Consider the following 19148-nt stretch of genomic DNA (forward strand, 5'->3'; position numbering starts at 1 on the left):
CAGGGTTCTCCAGGTATTGGGGTCCCCCTGGCGGTGACCACGGGCCCCTACAGGGTCGAGCTTCCCAGGTCTGTACCCGCAGCCCCCAGGGTGGTCGCCCCCTCGAGGTCTGGAAGAGGCACAAGCCCTCCTCCAATCTTCTCGGGTGTCCCGGCTGGGTACCACCCCCATCCAGGTACCACAATGTATATATGTATACAGTGCATCCGGAAAGTATTCACAGTGCATCACTTTTTCCACATTTTGTTATGTTACAGCCTTATTCCAAAATGGATTAAATTAAAATTTTTCCTCAGAATTTTACACACTACACCCCATAATGACAACATGAAAAAAGTTTACTTGAGATTTTTGCAAATTTATTAAAAATAAAAAAACTGAGAAATCACATGTACATAAGTATTCACAGCCTTTGCTCAATACTTTGTTGATGCACTTTTGGCAGCAATTAGAGCCTCAAGTCTTTTTGAATATGATGCCACAAGCTTGGCACACCTATCCTTGGCCAGTTTTGCCCATTCCTCTTTGCAGCACCTCTCAATGCACAGCCATTTTAAGATCTCTCCAGAGATGTTCAATCAGATTCAAGCCTGGGCTCTGGCTGGGCCACTCAAGGACATTCACAGAGTTCTCCTGAAGCCACTCCTTTGATATCTTGGCTGTGTGCTTAGGGTCATTGTCCTGCTGAAAGATGAACCGTCGCCCCAGTCTGAGGTCAAGAGCACTCTGGAGCAGGTTTTCATCCAGGATGTCTCAGTACATTGTTGCAGTCATCTTTCCCTTTATCCTGACTAGTCTCCCAGTTCCTGCCGCTGAAAAACATCCCCACAGCATGATGCTGCCACCACCATGCTTCACTGTAGGGATGATATTGGCCTGGTGATGACCGGTGCCTGGTTTCCTCCAAACGTGGCACCTGGCATTCACACAAAAGAGTTCAATCATTTTCTTTCTCATGGTCTGAGAGTATATCAGGTGCCTTTTGGCAAACTCCAGGCGGGCTGCCAAGTGCCTTTTACTAAGGAGTGGCTTCTGTCTGGCCACTCTACCATACAGGCCTGATTGGTGGATTGCTGCAGAGATGGTTGTCCTTCTGGAAGGTTCTCCTCTCCCCACAGAGGACCTCTGGAGCTCTGACAGAGTGACCATCGGGTTCTTGGTCACCTCCCTGACTAAGGCCCTTCTCCCCCGATTGCTCAGTTTAGATGGCCGGCCAGGTCTAGGAAGACTCCTGGTGGTTTCGAACTTTTTCTACTTACGGATGATGGAGGCCACTGTGCTCATTGGGACCTTCAAAGCAGCAGAAATTTTTCTGTAACCTTCCCCAGATTTGTGCCTCGAGACAATCCTGTCTCGGAGGTCTACAGACAATTTCTATGACTTCATGCTTGGTTTGTGCTTTGACATGAACTGTCAACTGTGGGACCTTATATAGACAGGTGTGTGCCTTTCCAAATCATGTCCAACCAACTGAATTTACCACAGGTGGACTCCAATGAAGCTGTAGAAACATCTCAAGGATGATCTGGGGAAACAGGATGCACCTGAGCTCAATTTTGAGCTTCATGGCAAAGGCTGTGAATACTTATGTACATGTTCTTTCTCAATTTTTTTATTTTTAATAAATTGCAAAAACCTCAAGTAAACTTTTTTCATGTTGTCATTATGGGGTGTTGTGTGTAGAATTCTGAGGAAAAAAAAGAATTTAATCCATTTTGGAATAAAGCTGTAACATAACAAAATGTGGAAAAAGTGATGCGCTGTGAATACTTTCCGGATGCACTGTATGTATATATTGTGGAAGCTGGCCCGGACACAGACAGGCGGACACGTTCACATCACCCACAACATGTTTATTATACATTATTTACAATTATAATTGCACCACAAACCCTAAAGTCCCCAAAGTCCAGGCCAACAGTCCAATGGCTTACTCTTCAGGCCGCCTCCTTGCCTCTCCTCCTGAGCTCCGTCCTTCTCCACTCCCGACTCAAGCCAACGAACGGAGAGAGGCAGCCCCTTTTATAATCACCCAGATGTGCTCCAGGTGCTTCCCGGCAGTCTTCCACCAGCACTCCCCAGTGTAGCGGAAGTGCCGGCTGCGCACCCGGAAGCACTCTGGGTGTGGCGGGAGTGCTGAGGTCCAGGGCTCCAAAAGCATTGGGGCACCCCCTGGCGGTGACCACGGGCCCCTACAGGGTTGAACTTAAAAGCTCTGTACCCATGGTCCCCATAGGTACCAGGGCGGTCGCCCCCACGTGGTCTGGGGAAGGCGTAAGCCCTCTTCCAGTCCTCCGGGGTGTCCCCCCAGCCACCTGCAACAATATATATGTGTATATATATGTGTATGTTGCTAAATGCATACACCTAGAAGAGGAACTAGTTGTGAACTGAACACTAGTTAGCTTGCTTATTAACAGCCAAAATAACTATTTTATAAATGCTTTGTAAAGTGTTGTTTTATTCCTGTCTGGATCAGTAGTGTCTGAAAGGTTATCAGGATTTAATTAGCTGCTTCTTGTCACTTAGAAAAGAAGATCCCATGCATGCAGCAGTTACTGAAAATAGCATGAGGAAGGCAGGCAATTGAGTTTGAGATAGAGAGGCAAGAAGGTGATGATGTGGAGTAAACAGTCATACATACAGCCTTGTATATTAGAAAGGGTGCCTGTATACTGTAGGTATGCATACAGTAGTTGCATAGTTATGTGTTTCTTCATCTGTTATCCCTGCCTTATATTTAATTTGAAAAAGTGCTTTTTTGGTTACTTTTAATTCAAAGTCAGGGTGGCACAGAGAGAACTCTCTGCTTAGAAACTGAAATTGAATTATGTACTGATGAAATGGTAGTCACAACAGTATTTGTGTGAGATATATTTAGAAAGAAAGATTGAAAAGAAATCTCAGATCTAAGCACAACAAATTAATGAGATTACAGTATCTACATTTCCATTGCCTTAGACAAAGCTACTGTATATGTATGATCATTCTTTAAATGATAAATTAATGGTTGTTAGCCAGCCACAGTAATAGCAGAAATATGACTACACATTAGCATGGATGGACAACACATATAAACTGGATATATGTATCTGACTTCATGTTTTGTATAATTATTAATAGTTGGTCATTTTACGTCTTCATATTACTGTTTATATAAATAATGGTTTCATTTATTTTTACAGGATTCCTTTAAAAATCTGTAAACCTGTAGTTTAATTTTGTCTTTTGTTATACAGTAACATAGCAAAACTCAGAACAGCCACTTTACTTTGAAGCAGTCCACTGGCAGTCCTTACAAGACATGCACCCAAGTCCTGAAAGGGTTTTTTTTAAACTAAAGGTGTTCTACTTGTCTTTTTATGTATAGCAGAGAAATACACTTTAAAGAGAGCCAGGTCTTTAAAGTATGAGCAAACCAGGAAGTGTACACTTGTAATTTAATAGATGTAATTAAAATACCAGACAGATCTGACCATTCCTTAAGTTAATTTGATACCAGAGATGCATGGAAAAATGTGTTACGTTTCACTGATTAAAACATCATGCATATGTTGTAAGAAAATAATTTCTTAGGTGAATTATCTTCGTTATCAAAAGGAACATTACAATGCAATATTATTCCAATGACATTAAACTGGAAAGGTAAGTTAAAATATGGATAGATTAATAATTATAAATGAAATACTGTTAACAACAGAGACATGCACAGTAATTACCCACATAGGTATTGTAAAAGCAAACTAGAAATGAATAATATTATCTTTCACATATTGCTGTGGGTTTATTACAAGATTTTCAAAGCCCAGTAATGCAGTAACAGCCAACCTGTTCATGACACTGGATGACTACAGTCCTGTTTAGAAATATAAAATCCACGGTGTCCAGTTTGTGGAGAGGAACTTAAGCAGACTCACAGTGGTAAATTAGGTTAATTTTCTTAAGTGTGCTTATAATCTATGACAGAAAAAAAAACATCGGTAGCCCAATGTCCTGGCCTATTAACTTTTTCCATCTGGCTACCAAAATGTAACTATACGCTGCCAGATGGGCTACCTGAAGTTATACTCCGAATTAAATCAATTTCCCTCCATTATTCGCTTTCTCCCCTCTCATGACTTGCTATTAGAATAGAAAAAAAAAAGATCACAGAACAAACAGGTTTTTAATCATGATAATTTGCCTGCAGAGATGTGTACGCCTGTCTGTGTGTGTAATGAGTTTACTTTTCTCTTCTCTCTTTCATAGTGTAATGATCAGGCTGGAGATTCAGAGGACCATGTGGCTGAACAGCTACTGAGCACTCTGCTTTCAGAAGGGTGCAGTTCAATACGCAGGATGGAGTTTTGAAGGTGCTGGAAAAGAAATGCCCGTTCTCTGCACTGGTGAGAAGAAGGGGAGGACACAATGTGCATGGTGTGTGGGAATAGTGCAGAGTGAATAAGCAATTAAAAAGCAACAAGAGTTAAAGAGCAGCATGCTTCTGGTCCATAACACAGAAGCGGAAGAAGAGCAGTGTGAAGGAGTTAAATGAGGCCAACTGCAATTAAAAAGTTGAGATGTCTCCCAAGGCCAAAACAGTGGGAGTTTAGTTGGAAGGTAATTAATAAAGACTCATCAGCTTCAGACTCCTGAATGTGCATTGTCCACAAATGTGCCACTTCTGCGCAGTGTGTGCTGCACCCTTCTTCTCACCAACACCAAGACAGGGCGTTTCTGTTCCAGCACCTTTCATATACCATCCTGTCTTTCCCGCTCCTTCCACCCTTTTTCCCAGGACCTTAGCCTCTTGCTAAGATGTTTCATTTGCATATCACACTGCACCTTCTGAAAGCACAGTGCTCAATAGCTGTCCAGCTACATTGCCGTCTCAATCTTCAGCCAGATCATTACAATATGTTGTTCAGCAAACACAATTAATGCATTGCTGCAACCCCCTCGTAGTTCTCACTTCATTTATTTACTGTTGCTAAGTGATTTAGGGAGGCCCTAATGGGACATGGAAAACAAAGTCCTTTACAGTTTTGCATGCGCACGCAAAACTTTCTGGTGAAAGTTTAAAAGGATTTTTTTTGTTTGCCCATGTTCCTTTAAAGGCTCTGTAGAGTCTGCATGGGCTGTGAAGTGAATTAAATTATAGCCTGCAAAATCACTGACATGTGCATGGGTGTGAAAATTTGAGAAGGAGGTGGCAAGCAATTATGCCAATATTTCAGCTCTACTTGGCTGAAAAAGACACGTTACAATAAAGAACAGGAAACAGAGGAAGAATAGCAGACCACCACAAAGCGGAAGAATTCAGAAATACAGTATCTGAGTATGAAGCAAAAAGTAAGCATAGCTTTTTGGTTTAATGGACAAACGAATTTCTGTGGCCAGGACATGATAAGGTAAATGACACAATGTTCCATTGGGTGTGTCATCAATTTCCCACAATTTCTGACTTGACATGACAAAACTGTGCATTACAAGAAGTGTACAGGGGCCCAGTCTGCAACTTCTTTTCCTGAACAAATGGCAATAGCAAACAACATAGTGAAGAGCACCACATCATGCTTACTCAGCCTGAGAACAAAACCAGAATATCAGAAAGCCTTGGAAAAAAAGTTCACAGTGAAAGATGATGGTAGCATGTGCTACTGTGGAACTGAGCTCACAAAAAGCCGATGACCTGCTAGAAGTGAGAGCACAAAGACAGCCTTTGTGCAGTGTTTCAGAAGATTATTGACAATACAGTTAAATACATGAACAGTAGATTTAAAAATCTGCCTGAAAAACCTCTCTCTTGTTTCAAAGTTTTTGACCCTTCCATTCTTCCCTGCCCCAGAGAAGAACTGGCAATTTATGGGGATGAAGAGGTGGATTATCTTGCTACACATTTAGGAGTTTTGCTAAAGGAGGAAGAGAGGGAGAAAATTCCACAAGATTGGATGGATCTAAAAATGTGTCTTTCAGAGCCCTGGGGTGTCAAGCTAGATTGCTTGTACAGAGATCTTCTCATTGAGAAACCAGAACAGGTCAAGACAGGTTGGGGAGCATGCACTGGTACAACGCGTTGCCACATCCACCACACACTGAAACAGCTCGGGATTCTGGTTGGCAACCCCCAAGGCAGACACGTGGTCTAGTCCCACCCTCCAGAAATGACAGTCTTATCTTCCACAGCTAGGTGTTACGTGGGTTTTACCTTGTCCTGGTCCATCCACTTGGTTCCTCAACAATGAGGATCCTGCGAGCTGGATCACAGAACACCTCTTTCATATTTTGTTACTGGTAAAATTAATGTGGACATCTACAGCCGTCTGTGAGAGAGGATTTTCTTGCATAAACCAAGTGAAAACGTCATACCGTACCTCTCTGCAGTCTGAAACACTGAATAACCTCATGCATCTCTCCATAAATCGGCAATTGTTTGAAACTTCTGCATTGACAAGGCATTATTTCCTGAATGTACACTGGAAAAGGTTCAAGACACCTAGAACATAACTCCCCAGGAAGATCAAATAGCAGTGAAGTGGAGACTAACACACAAAGGACAAAGGAGGTAGCAGATGAAACTATGCCCTCAATGGCGAGTGGCACTCTTTCATCTGTGATTTCATTTGACATCTCAGATTCAGAATCTGACACAGACAGTTTCAATGTTTAAATTTATCCTATTGTTCATACAAGTTTCAATTCAGTTAGAAGTGAATGCATATTTACGTTGACAGATGTTGAAGATTGGTACTTGATTATTGAATAATTTATGTATGATTGTTGCTATTTGTGTTTAGAAAATAGATGTTTTTGATTGATTTTTCAACTGTATCTAACTTTCTGCATTAAGAAATTGTCTTTTTTATTCAGACTACTTGAATTCTTTCCGGGCTACTAAAATCTGAAGAGTGCCTGCTGTCCAAAGGGCTACCAGGGATTTTGAAATTTTGTGAGCCCTGTCCTACTTGTGGTCATTTTTATGAGTCATCCACCCAATGAGATTTGGAAATATACTATCCTGTTTCAGTAAGACTGAAATTGTGTTTGCTCATTTTCAAGCTTACTACTGTTTTTCCCTCATCTGTTGTTCCAAACACAAAAGCCTGGAAGTGTTACCTGCAAAAGGTTACAGATCTTGTTTATTGCGGATCCTACTTGCCTCCTCTTGGTCATTTTTCAGGGACTTAAAAACTAACATTTTGTCATCTTACGCTGTACATATTTTATAAATGAAAGAACAAATAATTAACACAGTACAAACCAAGTGCAAATATTAGTATTTTTGTAAACATGATTTAAGCAAAGCACAGAAACTACTACTTCGATTAAGTGGGTTCAGGAAATTAATGGAAGGATATTAAAATGTCTATATTCCACCCTGTAGTTAGTGTTCATGGTACTCTAATAATTAATGTTTTTTTATTGTATGAATGTGCTTTAAAATGTGAAATAAAAAGTATAATCTTTCATTAATATATATTTTTTTCAGATCTGAGGAATGGAATTTTATTAATCAAGAGCAAAGAAATATTTTATGCAAGAACTTTGAGGATGGAGAATTTTGGTATGAACAAGTTTTTTTCCTTATGAAAGTCTAAAAGGATTATACTGTGTTTAAGATATAATTAGGAATCAGAAATCACCTATAGCGCAATAAAGTAAAGCAATGCGTTTTTATATTTCACACTGTCTTCTTATATTTTGACTAGGGCTATATATAACAAGCAAATTAATAATTGATTATTCAGACAAATATTAAAAAATTAATTGTGTAATCAGTTTAGCAAATAATTAGAGATGGTACAGTGTTCAAATTTAATATCTTGATTACAATGCCCCAAGTTATCTTGGTTTCAGGATTGTTAGTCATTATGCCTTATGTTGTGTGCACACAAATACATAAGAAGAACAAAAATACCCATCAACAAAAATAATACAGGGATCTAGATATTCAACTTCTGTTTAAGTAGATAAGACTCCACAAACCTGCAACCATTTACCTGGAGATGTGATTTCATCCATCCATCCATCCATTTTCCAACCCACTGAATCCGAACACAGGGTCACGGGGGTCTGCTGGAGCCAATCCCAGCCAACACAGGGCACAAGGCAGGAACCAATCCTGGGCAGGGTGCCAACCCACCGCAGGACACACACAAACACACCAAGCACACACTAGGGCCAATTTAGAAACGCCAATCCACCTAACCTGCATGTCTTTGGACTGTGGGACGAAACCGACGTAGACACGGGGAGAACATGCAAACTCCACGCAGGGAGGACCCGGGAAGCGAACCCAGGTCTCCCAACTGCGAGGCAGCAGCGCTACCCACTGCACCGCCGTGCCGCCCGATGTGATTTCAATAAAAGGTAAATTCATGACTTGAGTATGTTTTGCAAAAATTTTGTTAGGTATCATTAGATATGTACTACACAGCACTCACACACGGAGTTATTCTTCTGTGTAAATGGATATAATCTCATGTTTTACACTGACTTGCCAGGGAGACAAGCAAAAACAGTAACAGAAGTGTGGGGAAATGATAGAGGTGAGTATAACATAGACAGGTACACATTAACATATTATTAACAGACTAATAGAATGTTGCGTTATATAGCACAGTATGTAGAGTACAAATCAAGGGAGGTTATGCTTAAGCTGTTTAACACACTAGTGAGTCCCACATTTGGAGTACTGTGTATAGGTTTGGTCTCCATATTGTAAAATAAAGACATAGCGATGCTAGAGAAAGTCCAGAGAAGAGCAACTAGACTGATGCTGGGATTGAGAGGTGCAATTGATGTGGAAAGATGGAAGGAGCTGAACCTTTTCAGTTTAACCAGAAGGAGATTAAGAGATGACATAAATAAAGTGTTTAAAAGTACAAAGGGAATTATTGCAGTGGATCCATGCTTTTACTTTAAAATACATTCTTCTACGAGAACAAAGGGATACAGTTGGAAACTTGTTAAGGTCAAATTACACACACATATTAGAAGGTTTTCCTTCACACATACAATAGACACATGGAATAAATTACCAAGTAGTATGGTAGAGAGTATGTCTCTAGGAACAATGAAATATCGATCTAATTCTATTATGGAGAATTTGGGAAAATTAAATCCATGAACATCTTTTGCACATTGTGAGCATGTATAGGGCTTTCAAACATTTCTGTATGCACAGTGTATTTCCCATTACAGCATTAAACTCATGAAAGTCCATAATATAGCTTTCAAAAATGTTCAAAACGTTGCGACGATGCCTGTCCAGCTCCATGCTCCCCCTTTCATATTTGGGAGCCTCTTGAACCCGACACCATTGATAACATAACCAGATGAGTGTTGCAGATGGGGACAAAACACTCCAGGCAACAGGATGGTGCAAAGTGTGCAAATGTTTTTATTAAAAAAAAAATCAAAAAAGTTAGTGTCCATTAAAGTGCAGTGCTTCCAAAAAGGTTCAATAAATAATCCATAAAAACAGTAAATGAAAAAGATTCAAAAGAAGACTAAAATCAGTGTCACAGCAGGCGGGTCTTTGTTCTTCTCCTGATTTGGACAAGTCCAACACTACACCCTCTTCAGCTCCCCAGCTCACCCATAGCTCACGCAACTGGTGGAGACTTCAGCAGCCACGGTCCTCTCCATCCTGACCCCCATCTTGGCTGCCTCCATCAGCATCTGCCAGACTGCTCAGGGTCGGTTGTCCTACTGTTTTCGTTCATGCACACACGGTCATCCCTTGGATCCCGAAGGAGGACACTACCTCGATCGTACCCACTCTTCAAAGAATAGTCAGTGACCACAATCCACCCCTAGAGCACCAAACCCTTGCTCCTGTGCATTAATGACACTGAAAACACACTTGAAAACACAGGGAATACTTACTTATTGCCATAATTATACATCATTATTAAAGGACAAATAAAACTTGCATTTACAGCAAACATAAAAGTGCATAGGGGTACACTAATGACACTAGCGGGCACAATACCCAAAATTTGTGATTGACAAAGTTATTAAAAGGATTGTAAATAATTTTAATGTGGTTTAAAACTGCTCTAAAATTGTTGTTTTCAAAATTGCTGAATGTAGAACAAAGAATTATTCTGTTCAATAAATATGCATGTGTGATAGAAATCAGCATATTAATTAAAGAAAAAAACTTATCCTCTACCAGGACAAACTTGATAAAAACCTTTTTGAGCCAGTAATCAGGTAGCAAAAAAGCTTGCCAATTCCATCATTTACTCTTCAGTAAAAACTGAAGAGGGAGCATCCATCACAGCAATCTGTTAAAGAATGATCAAAAAACAAATGGTAGATATCAGTTTTAAAAACAATTGAATTTACATACAGTGACTCAGTTGATTGAACTGCCTTGTGGGACATCCTGAGACTTTGCAGGATCCCCTTTAAGTTAGTAGATATCATGGCTAGCCTGTACACTGGTACTGTGAGTGCTGTGCAGAGTGAAGGCAGAACCTCTGTGTTTTTCCCAGTTGATTCTGGGGTTCATCAGGAGTGTGTTCTAGCTATTACTCTGTTCAATGCTTCCATGGACTGGGTTTTGGGCAGGGTCGTGGGGTCCAGTGGCTGTGGGGCATTTGCTGGTGCAGAGAGAGTCACTGATCTTGACTCTGCTGCCGATGCTGTGATATTCACAGTCAACAGAGGCTCTGAGCGAGCATTCCTGGTGTCTGGGCTTCAGAGTGTACTAGATAAAAACCAATATCCAGGCCTTTAATGACCTCTTGGGCACAACCTTCAGCAGCGTGTCTGTCTGTGGAGAAAATGTTGACCTTATCAAGAGGTTTACTTTCCTTGCCAGTGACATTCATGTCTCTGGTCACTCTTCCTATGAAGTCAGTAGACAGATAAGGAGAGGAAGGGGGGTCATGAGGTCACTGGAAAGGGGTGTGTGGCACTCCCGATAGCGTTGCAAAAGGATGAAGGTCCTGGTGCTTCCTATTTTGCTATACAGTTGCGAGACATGGATGCTCTCCAGTGACCTGAGATGAAGACTGGACTCCTTTGGCACTGTGTCTCTTCAGAAAATCTTTGGGTACCGCTGGTTTGACTTTGTATTGAATGAATAGGTGCTCATGGAGTCCCGAATGACACACATTACCTTCATTGTGAGGGAGCATCAGTTGCGATAGATAGATAGATAGATAGATAGATAGATAGATAGATAGATAGATAGATAGATAGATAGATAGATAGATAGATAGATAGATAGATAGATAGATAGATAGATAGATAGATAGATAGATAGATAGATACTTTATTAATCCCTGCGGCCATGTAGCATGATTCCCCTAGGCAGTCCAACAAAAGTTTTAAAGAGTTTGCATTACTGTACTTCAAGGGTAAATAAATCTGTGTATCATCTGCATAGCAGTGAAACAAGATGCCATAACTTCTGAAAATGGACCCTAAAGGAAGCATGTACAGAATAAAAAAGGAGTAGCCCAACTCTGAGGAACTCCGCAAGTATGAGTAAGAGGCATCGAGAAGGGGACAAAATCACCAAAGCAAACAGAAAAACTTCTGTCAGCCAAATGAGACTTAAACCACTCCAAAGCATTTAATGCACACAGAGTGCCCCAGGTGATGAATGAGGATATTGTGGTGTATAGTATAAAAAGCCACTGTCAGATCCAAAAGCATGAGAATGGCATGAAAGATCATTAAAAACCTTTAAAAGTGCAACTTCAGTGCCATGAAAGGCTTTAAAAGCAGACAGGAATACCTCAAGAACATTTAAATATGATTTCAATTGAATAAATATAATTTTCTCCAAGATTTTTGACAAAAATGGAAGTTTTGAAATTGGCCTAAAATTGGAAAGAACTGAGGTATCCTAATTTTCTTTTTTGACAAGTGGATACACTACTGCATGCTTAAAAGTTCTGGGTAAAACTCCAGAAGCGAGACTACTGTTGATAACTATATGGATATTAGGTCCAATAGTGTCAAAAATTTCTTTATGATCAAAATTTTCGTTTAACAAAGAAAGAGACTCAGCCTTAAACTGGTTTAAAGCAGCAGAGCAAGTTGTAGAGATGGATAACTCATAAGAAGTAGGTAAAAATAATGTTCTAATGTGTGTAACCTTTTCAACAAAAAAAAAAAAGAAATTCTTCACAGGTTTTGGGGGACATGTCAAGACAAGCAGATTGGGGGATTTTAAGAACTGCATTGATGGCACTAAAAAGAGCACAAAATTTAAGGCTGTTTTTCAAAATAATGAGAAATATTTATCCTTTTCAAGTTTAACAGTTTGCTGATACTTATGCCAGCTAGTCCTCAAAATGTCAAAAGACAACTGTAATTTTCAGTCACACATTTTACGAGTGGTGTAAGTTTAGCCATGATTCATTTAAAAATTTAGAACGCATAATTTTAAATGGGGCAACACTATCCAAAATATGCTGGCAGGTGGAATAAAATAGTGAGGTGAACTCCTCGGTATCAGAACAAGACGAGGACCCTGAATGAATCCCTGTAATATTATTAAAGGCGGCATAAAATGCACAGGAGTGGAAGTGGTAAATACACAGCGAGAGCAGTGAGCCAGAGTACATAATTTAGAAGCATAACAGAGAAATGATATTTCAAATAAAACAGGCATGTGGTCAGAAAAGAATGCATAACAAAGTTCATTGTTAAATGAATGCCCATGCTGTTGAGTAGAGCCTGTCACACATTGTATATGCAAATGATTTATTAGTGCACAGGTCACTTTAAAAGTAATGCAGTCAGTTTATTGGTATTTTACTGCAAAAAATTCTTTGTTTATTAAAATGTAATTACATAACAACCTTACTTTCTGTTTGCAGCACTCCCTTCTTTAAACGTCTATCAATCTCTCAGCTTCTCTGCAAAAATTACACTTGATCTTTAAATCAAAGCTTTGTGATACCAAGTGTTTCATCTGCTTATTAGTTCACATAAAAATCAGTTGATTTTTGGACTTCAGACCTCCATCTTGGAGGTAGTTGTGGGGCAATAGCTGGAATCGCTAAATTGCCATAAGTAAGTTCAAGGACATTCTCCCCAGGTGTCTCTCTGGTAGCAGTAGGTATCTTGTTCACTTGAAATGGGCTTTCCTCTACCCTAATGGACCTAATGCAATTTCATTTACCATATATTCTTAACTGTAATTTTCTTGTTCTTCAAACTCCAATTTTGAAATAACTTGAAATATGTATTTAAGTTGCGAACTGTACATGTATTCCTCTGAAAAACTGGTAATTTGGAAAATAATATCTTATTTTTTTCCATACTGTATATCTGTAAGCTTTCCTGTAGCATGCCTGATATTTTAATCAGAGTAAGGACTTGGAGAAGGTACCAAAAATAGACTGAATATGTACAATGAAACAAAACAAGTAAGATAAACAAGTGATGAATTGAATTATGGTTGTTTGGAATTGGAGGTGGGCAGTAGCTAAGATTCATTAACAAAAATCATTCTTCATTGACTTGTGTGTTTCTGTCTTAAATCTTTTTTGAAAAATATATTTTGAAGTGATAGAGCAGAACATAATCATGATGCCTCCTCTTAGCCTCTATTTCCTTTTATTTAAAAAGAGGCAGCTTGTTTAATCTTTCTTCATACTGTAGCTGATTATATACAGCTGTGAAATTCATCAGTATCTTTTTTTTAGAGCTTGTCTAGCACTTTTGGACAAGGGCAAAAGTGATTTAAGAAATCAAAATAAAAAAAGATCCCTTGTGTGTTGTATGAAAAAATTAGCTACATTTTGCATTGTCTCTTGACAGCAAAATAATGATGGTAAAAGGTGACCCAGTAAACAAAGAGTTTAATTAGAAGTAGCAGTCATTATGTGTATAAAAAAGGCGGCAATTAATAAATAACAGACTTGGGTGTAGAAAATAATGAATGATGAAAATGAACAGCTATTTCAGTGGTGTTTTCACTTATATGTCCGTTACTCTTAAAAGAGGAAACATCAGAGCAAAACTTTAACAAACAAGATTGGGAAACCGTAGTAATGTGTGTTTAAATTTCTGTAATAGTAAAAAAAATAAAAGAAAGAAAGAAAATAATTTCTGGATTGACGTGATAGTGGGTACTGTAGAATATTTGAAATAAATTTCTAATGAAAGTACTGTAAATCTCCTGATTGTACCAAGATTTTGTTGTTATAAAAGCATGTTGGAAGTAATGCCCTTTAAGCCAGAGCCTCCATTAGTGCACTCCCATTATGGCTCAAATGAAAGGAAAACTAAACTCTCCTGGAGCTGTCTCTGGGGAGGGTGTTTGCCAGTGTTCATAGCCTAGTTTAGCTTAGCCCAACTTGTGAAGAGTGTGTATCAGGTGCTTTATATATTAGTTAATGAGTAAAATAAAGGTCTGAGCATAATAGGCTTTGGTAATGGAAACAGGGCAATGGAAACAATCAAAGAGATAGCAGAATGTTGAGCTTGTCATATACTGTGCCATCACCTCTATGAAAAGAGGAGCTGACTGTGTGGAGCCAAGGCCAAAAGGCAGATGAATTAACATTGAATGTTTTAGGAAAGAATACGTACTGACTAAAACCCTTCAAATATCTGTGCAAGGACAAAGAGCAGCACTACTGTTCTGTGGCCAGTACAGGATCTTATTTGCTTTTCCTGGAACTGTTAGGTCAAGTCTTTGTTGGTCAGTCATGCAAGTATAAATTTCATTGTGCTTTGTACACATGACAATACTACTGTTGCTGCTACTACTACTACTACTACTTGTTCTTTTGGTGTGAAAACCATATCATTGGTTTTCTAAACCAAAACAACAATTTTCGATTTTTGATATGATATACTTTGTTAATCCCTAATCCTTGGGTGTCAGAGCGCACAGATGCACTTAATTTAAGTGATTTTAGATACAATTAAATCCTTGATCTCTAAATTATATTAACATTCACAATATATGGTGGCGCATATTCATGTTATAGATATATGCGCCAGTAAATGGGTGATAGAGTAAATGATCATTAATGGGAAGGAGACCAAACAGTGTAGGCAAAGGCAGAGAGCTTGAAAATAAAAAAATAACAAGAAGGTCACAGATTTAGGAAAATAGGGGAAAAGTAAAGTTTAGTAACGTCAAAGAAAGATGGACAATAGGCTATGAAGGGGGGAAGTATTACAGGAGCTAGGGGGACAGCAAGTGGTACATACCTGCAGTAGTTCTTTAATCTGATATTAATGTGTTAATTATAATAATTTAACATAAATAATTGAAACCTAATAAAAAGAGTTGAGCAGCTTAGTTGTCCAAATCCAAATTTCAAAAACAAAGCCATTACAATGCAAATCCTGTTTGATGTTGGACTTTTTGGAGGTGGCTTGGATGAGTCAGTCCTCCTTGAAGTCTGTGTCTGCAGAAGATGCCAGGTGACCCAGCACTTTGAGCTAAGGCTTGCTGAACTGGAGAAGGTGGCTGACCTGCGTTGCAGTAGAGAGTTTGTGGACTTGGCCCAGGTGTCCTTTATGGAGATGGTATGCACACCTAAGATGGCACAGGAGGAGTCTTAAGACCAGATAGATAGACACAGGTGCATCTACGTCTGACTGTGAACCAACACAAAGGGTGCACATTATCTGGGGTCATCAACCCCAGAATTGGAAGTGTCAAATCATTTTTACGACTTTGCAGAGCTGGACGTTGACTCTAAATCTCTTGAGGTGGTAGGCAGAAATGACGAGCCCCAAAAGGCCACCACAAAACCAGTCCTCAGAAAGAGAGAGATTGTGATAGTGTGGAATCATGAGGGTAATTGAAATGCATGAGAGATTTGCATGGTGTTTTGTCTTCTGGGTGTACAGGTGGGTGATAGACTCGTGGCAGGAGCAGGGGTGGATCCAGTTGTCATTGCCAGTTGTCATTGTCCATGTTGGAACAAATGACATACATAGGGGCAGACTGTCAGTTGTGCAATATAAATTTAAAGAGTTACATGCCAAGCTAAGGAGCAGAACTGACAAGGCAGTCTTCTCTGAAGTTCTACCTCACCCAATCAACAGACCAGTTAAGAATGAGGAGATTTGAAGGCTTACTGTGTGTTTCAAATCCTGGTGTAGGCTAGAAGGGTATAGGTTAATAGGTCATTGGTACTCCTTTTGGAACAAATGGAGCCTGTTCAACCGTAACGGGTTACATTTTAACCAAGGCATGTAAGTAGGTTAGTTGAGGATTATTTACACTAGGCAAATGTGGGCTAAAGGGAGTTTATGACTTTATGGACATTCAAAACATGACCTGATGTTATTTTGAAGACATTAGGAGTATAGAATTGGTAAACTTTGTTTGCCTGAATGTCCTATTCTCATCTGAATTTCTCTAATGTTCAAATATTTTTTGTATTTTAAGGATGAGTTTTGAAGACTTCAAGGGACAGTTTACACATATAGATATTTGCAACTTATACCCTGATTTTCTGGATTCTGACAGCAATAGCAGATGGGCATTAACACTTTCAGAAGGCGAATGGATTAAAGGAGAATCAGCTGGTGGCTCCATTGAAGAAGGTAAAAGTATAGTATTACATTCTGTATACTAATGCAGCAAAATAAGCTATTTGGACCTTCTGTAACTGGAAAACAGCTACTGTAGCAAAACAAATGTACACACAGAAAGAAATGTATCACAAAAAATCATTAAACTGGCACAAGTCTAGCACTGAGGACACAGATGTGCCCACCCACACTAGTACCAATTCATAGTCACATTCTGTATGTCCCTGGGAGTGTGGGAAAAAAACGAACTAAAAAAAACACATAAAAAAAGAGAAATTGAAAGTGAAGAGAAGTGAAATATCCACCCATACTTTGACTAGATACAGGATTCGGGCAGCAACAGTAACAACTGATCCACATCCAAAATAAAGGTAAATCAAGGCTTGACAGTCCAATGGATCACTAGTATGTTCTCACATTCCAGTAGATAATTTCAAGTAACTATATCAATTTCTGCTTTATTTAATTCAAAGATTTCACAACATTTTCAAACCAACTTAATGTAATTTAATAAAATCTACAAAAACAGTGTGTATTTACTTACATATTTTATATACACTGTATAAATATATAGTTATATGGTATTTTTTCAACATAAGGAGATACATTGTTGCTTGTTAAGAGCTTTCAGGAAACTAAACTAAATTAGAATGGAACAATAAATGTTAGTACAGGCTGATTATCCCTAATCTGAAATTCCAAAATCTGAAATGCTCCAAAAATGCTAAACTTTTGGAGCACTGAAATGGTACCACCTGGGCTGTCTCTAATTTTTTTTTCTGCTGAGCGGATGCGGACAACATACAGTATATGAAGATTCCAAATGGATTTATTCATTCTGAGTATTGGGGTCTGGTCCGACAAAGCCATGAGCTGTGGTTTGGGACATTTGACCTAATGAAGTGCCACAAAGCACCATTAATTGATTGACTATCTTGGGGGAATCACCCAAGAAATTCTGCAATGTGAGACAGATGCTGCATTGTAGTTTCAGTATGCTGCTTAGGAGTGGAGTGGGGTGAGAACAAAATAATAACATCTGTGTGGCAGTTCAAAAGTGTTGCACGGCACCCTTTAAAAAAAAAAAAAAAATAGGACATTTGCCATAAAACATTGCTTGATTCCAGCATGAAAATATGTGAATGCCAAAAAACAGGAAAATGCAAACACCAAAAAACAATCAGATTTATAAAATCTGGTGTACACAATTCTATGCAATTTAATTTTACAAATTACAAACATCTTGTTAATGTGTGTTCATGAACAAGGTTAAAATTTAGTATTGACATCACATATGACTTACACATTACTGGACTATCATTGCGTATGGTTAACAAAAGCAGCATCATTCTGGCTAGGTACCCTTATTGCAATATGAGTACGGTAAACTTGGCTAGATTACATTAGGAGAACCATACACTGCTGCAAATTGCCTTTTTATGTTGGCAAAAACATGTTATCTTTTATTTACTGTATATACATCAACACTGAATGTAGCACCTCGTTGGTCAGTTTCCAGCTGGCTTCCAGTACAGCTAGCATGGTAAGTGGCTAAGATATTCCTGACCTGTCAGCCAGTTTCCTGAGAAGAGACAACAGGTAGTTGATATAAATTAACGAAGAACCAAAAATGTTCAAAGCAAAGTACAAATATGCAGCATGATAGAATCTATACATCATATTCATCAATTTTGAGATAATATGTTTGTCACATCAACACACATTATAATAATGGCTTGGTGATATGAATTGTTATACGCCTTAGTCGTCATTTAGCTTTTTTTGGTTGTATTTCCCTACTAGATCACATGCATCCCCAGAATATCTTATTATGTGCAGTTTTTTCAAATATTTCAAAATCAAAAAATAAAATAAAAATTGAAATATGTCTGGTCCCAGGCATTTCAGATTAGGGATACTCAACCTCTACTGTAAAATTTTCAGACTCTCTCACTCAATTGTGAAGAAGTTAAACTAAATACTTCATATTTTGATTTGGCTGTACTATCTTTATGATGTCTATTCCACACTTATTTTGTTTGCTTATTAGTTTTACTAGTCATGTGAAAGTTAAAGCACTTTCAAATGTCTATGGGGGAATTATGTGAAATATCACAGGAAAGGATGCCCAAACATAATACAGTAGGATGAAATAAAACATTTCCACAGCTGCTCCCAGCAATTGTTCTTTTTAGATGTTCATTATTATATTTATTTCAATCAAGTCAAATGCATCAAAGTGCTATGAAAATTTCTTATAGCCATAACGCTTGGTCCAACTTGCCCTGAAAAATTGCTTTCTTTAGTTATGCTTTTAAACGGACCCATTGTCTATCTCAGGATACAATAATTCAGTAAAAGAAATCATTGTACTTAGCACTGCTTTTATAGACTTAGCAGCCACATTCTGTATAATCACGATGCTACACCGAGCATGGAATATGGAAGTTGTTTATTGATTTTTAACTTGTGTGCCTGCAGTTACTATAGTTGGATAACAGTATTTTTTATAATAGATATTTATTTTTTTTCTGTATTATTTTTAAACCTTTGAAGATTACATGCCTCATCTGTAAGCAGAAGGGTAGAATTTATTCAAAATAGAGTACAGTATTACTTTGGACATTTTTCCT

The 19148-nt window shown here is 38.6% G+C and overlaps 1 protein-coding gene across 1 annotated transcript in view; it reads left to right on the top strand.

Annotated features, from left to right (window-relative positions):
- The window catches only part of LOC114649336 (calpain-2 catalytic subunit-like), a 135022-nt gene that overhangs the window by 108377 nt on the left and 7497 nt on the right, over positions 1–19148 (top strand). Inside the window, exons 9-10 of the mRNA XM_051924274.1 lie at positions 7469–7543; positions 16370–16527. Of these exons, the coding sequence (XP_051780234.1) occupies positions 7469–7543; positions 16370–16527 (233 nt within the window). The remainder of the gene's footprint in view (positions 1–7468; positions 7544–16369; positions 16528–19148) is intronic.

This window comes from Erpetoichthys calabaricus, chromosome 3, assembly GCF_900747795.2.
Source record: "Erpetoichthys calabaricus chromosome 3, fErpCal1.3, whole genome shotgun sequence".
In the NCBI taxonomy this organism is placed as follows: Eukaryota; Metazoa; Chordata; class Cladistia; order Polypteriformes; family Polypteridae; genus Erpetoichthys; species Erpetoichthys calabaricus.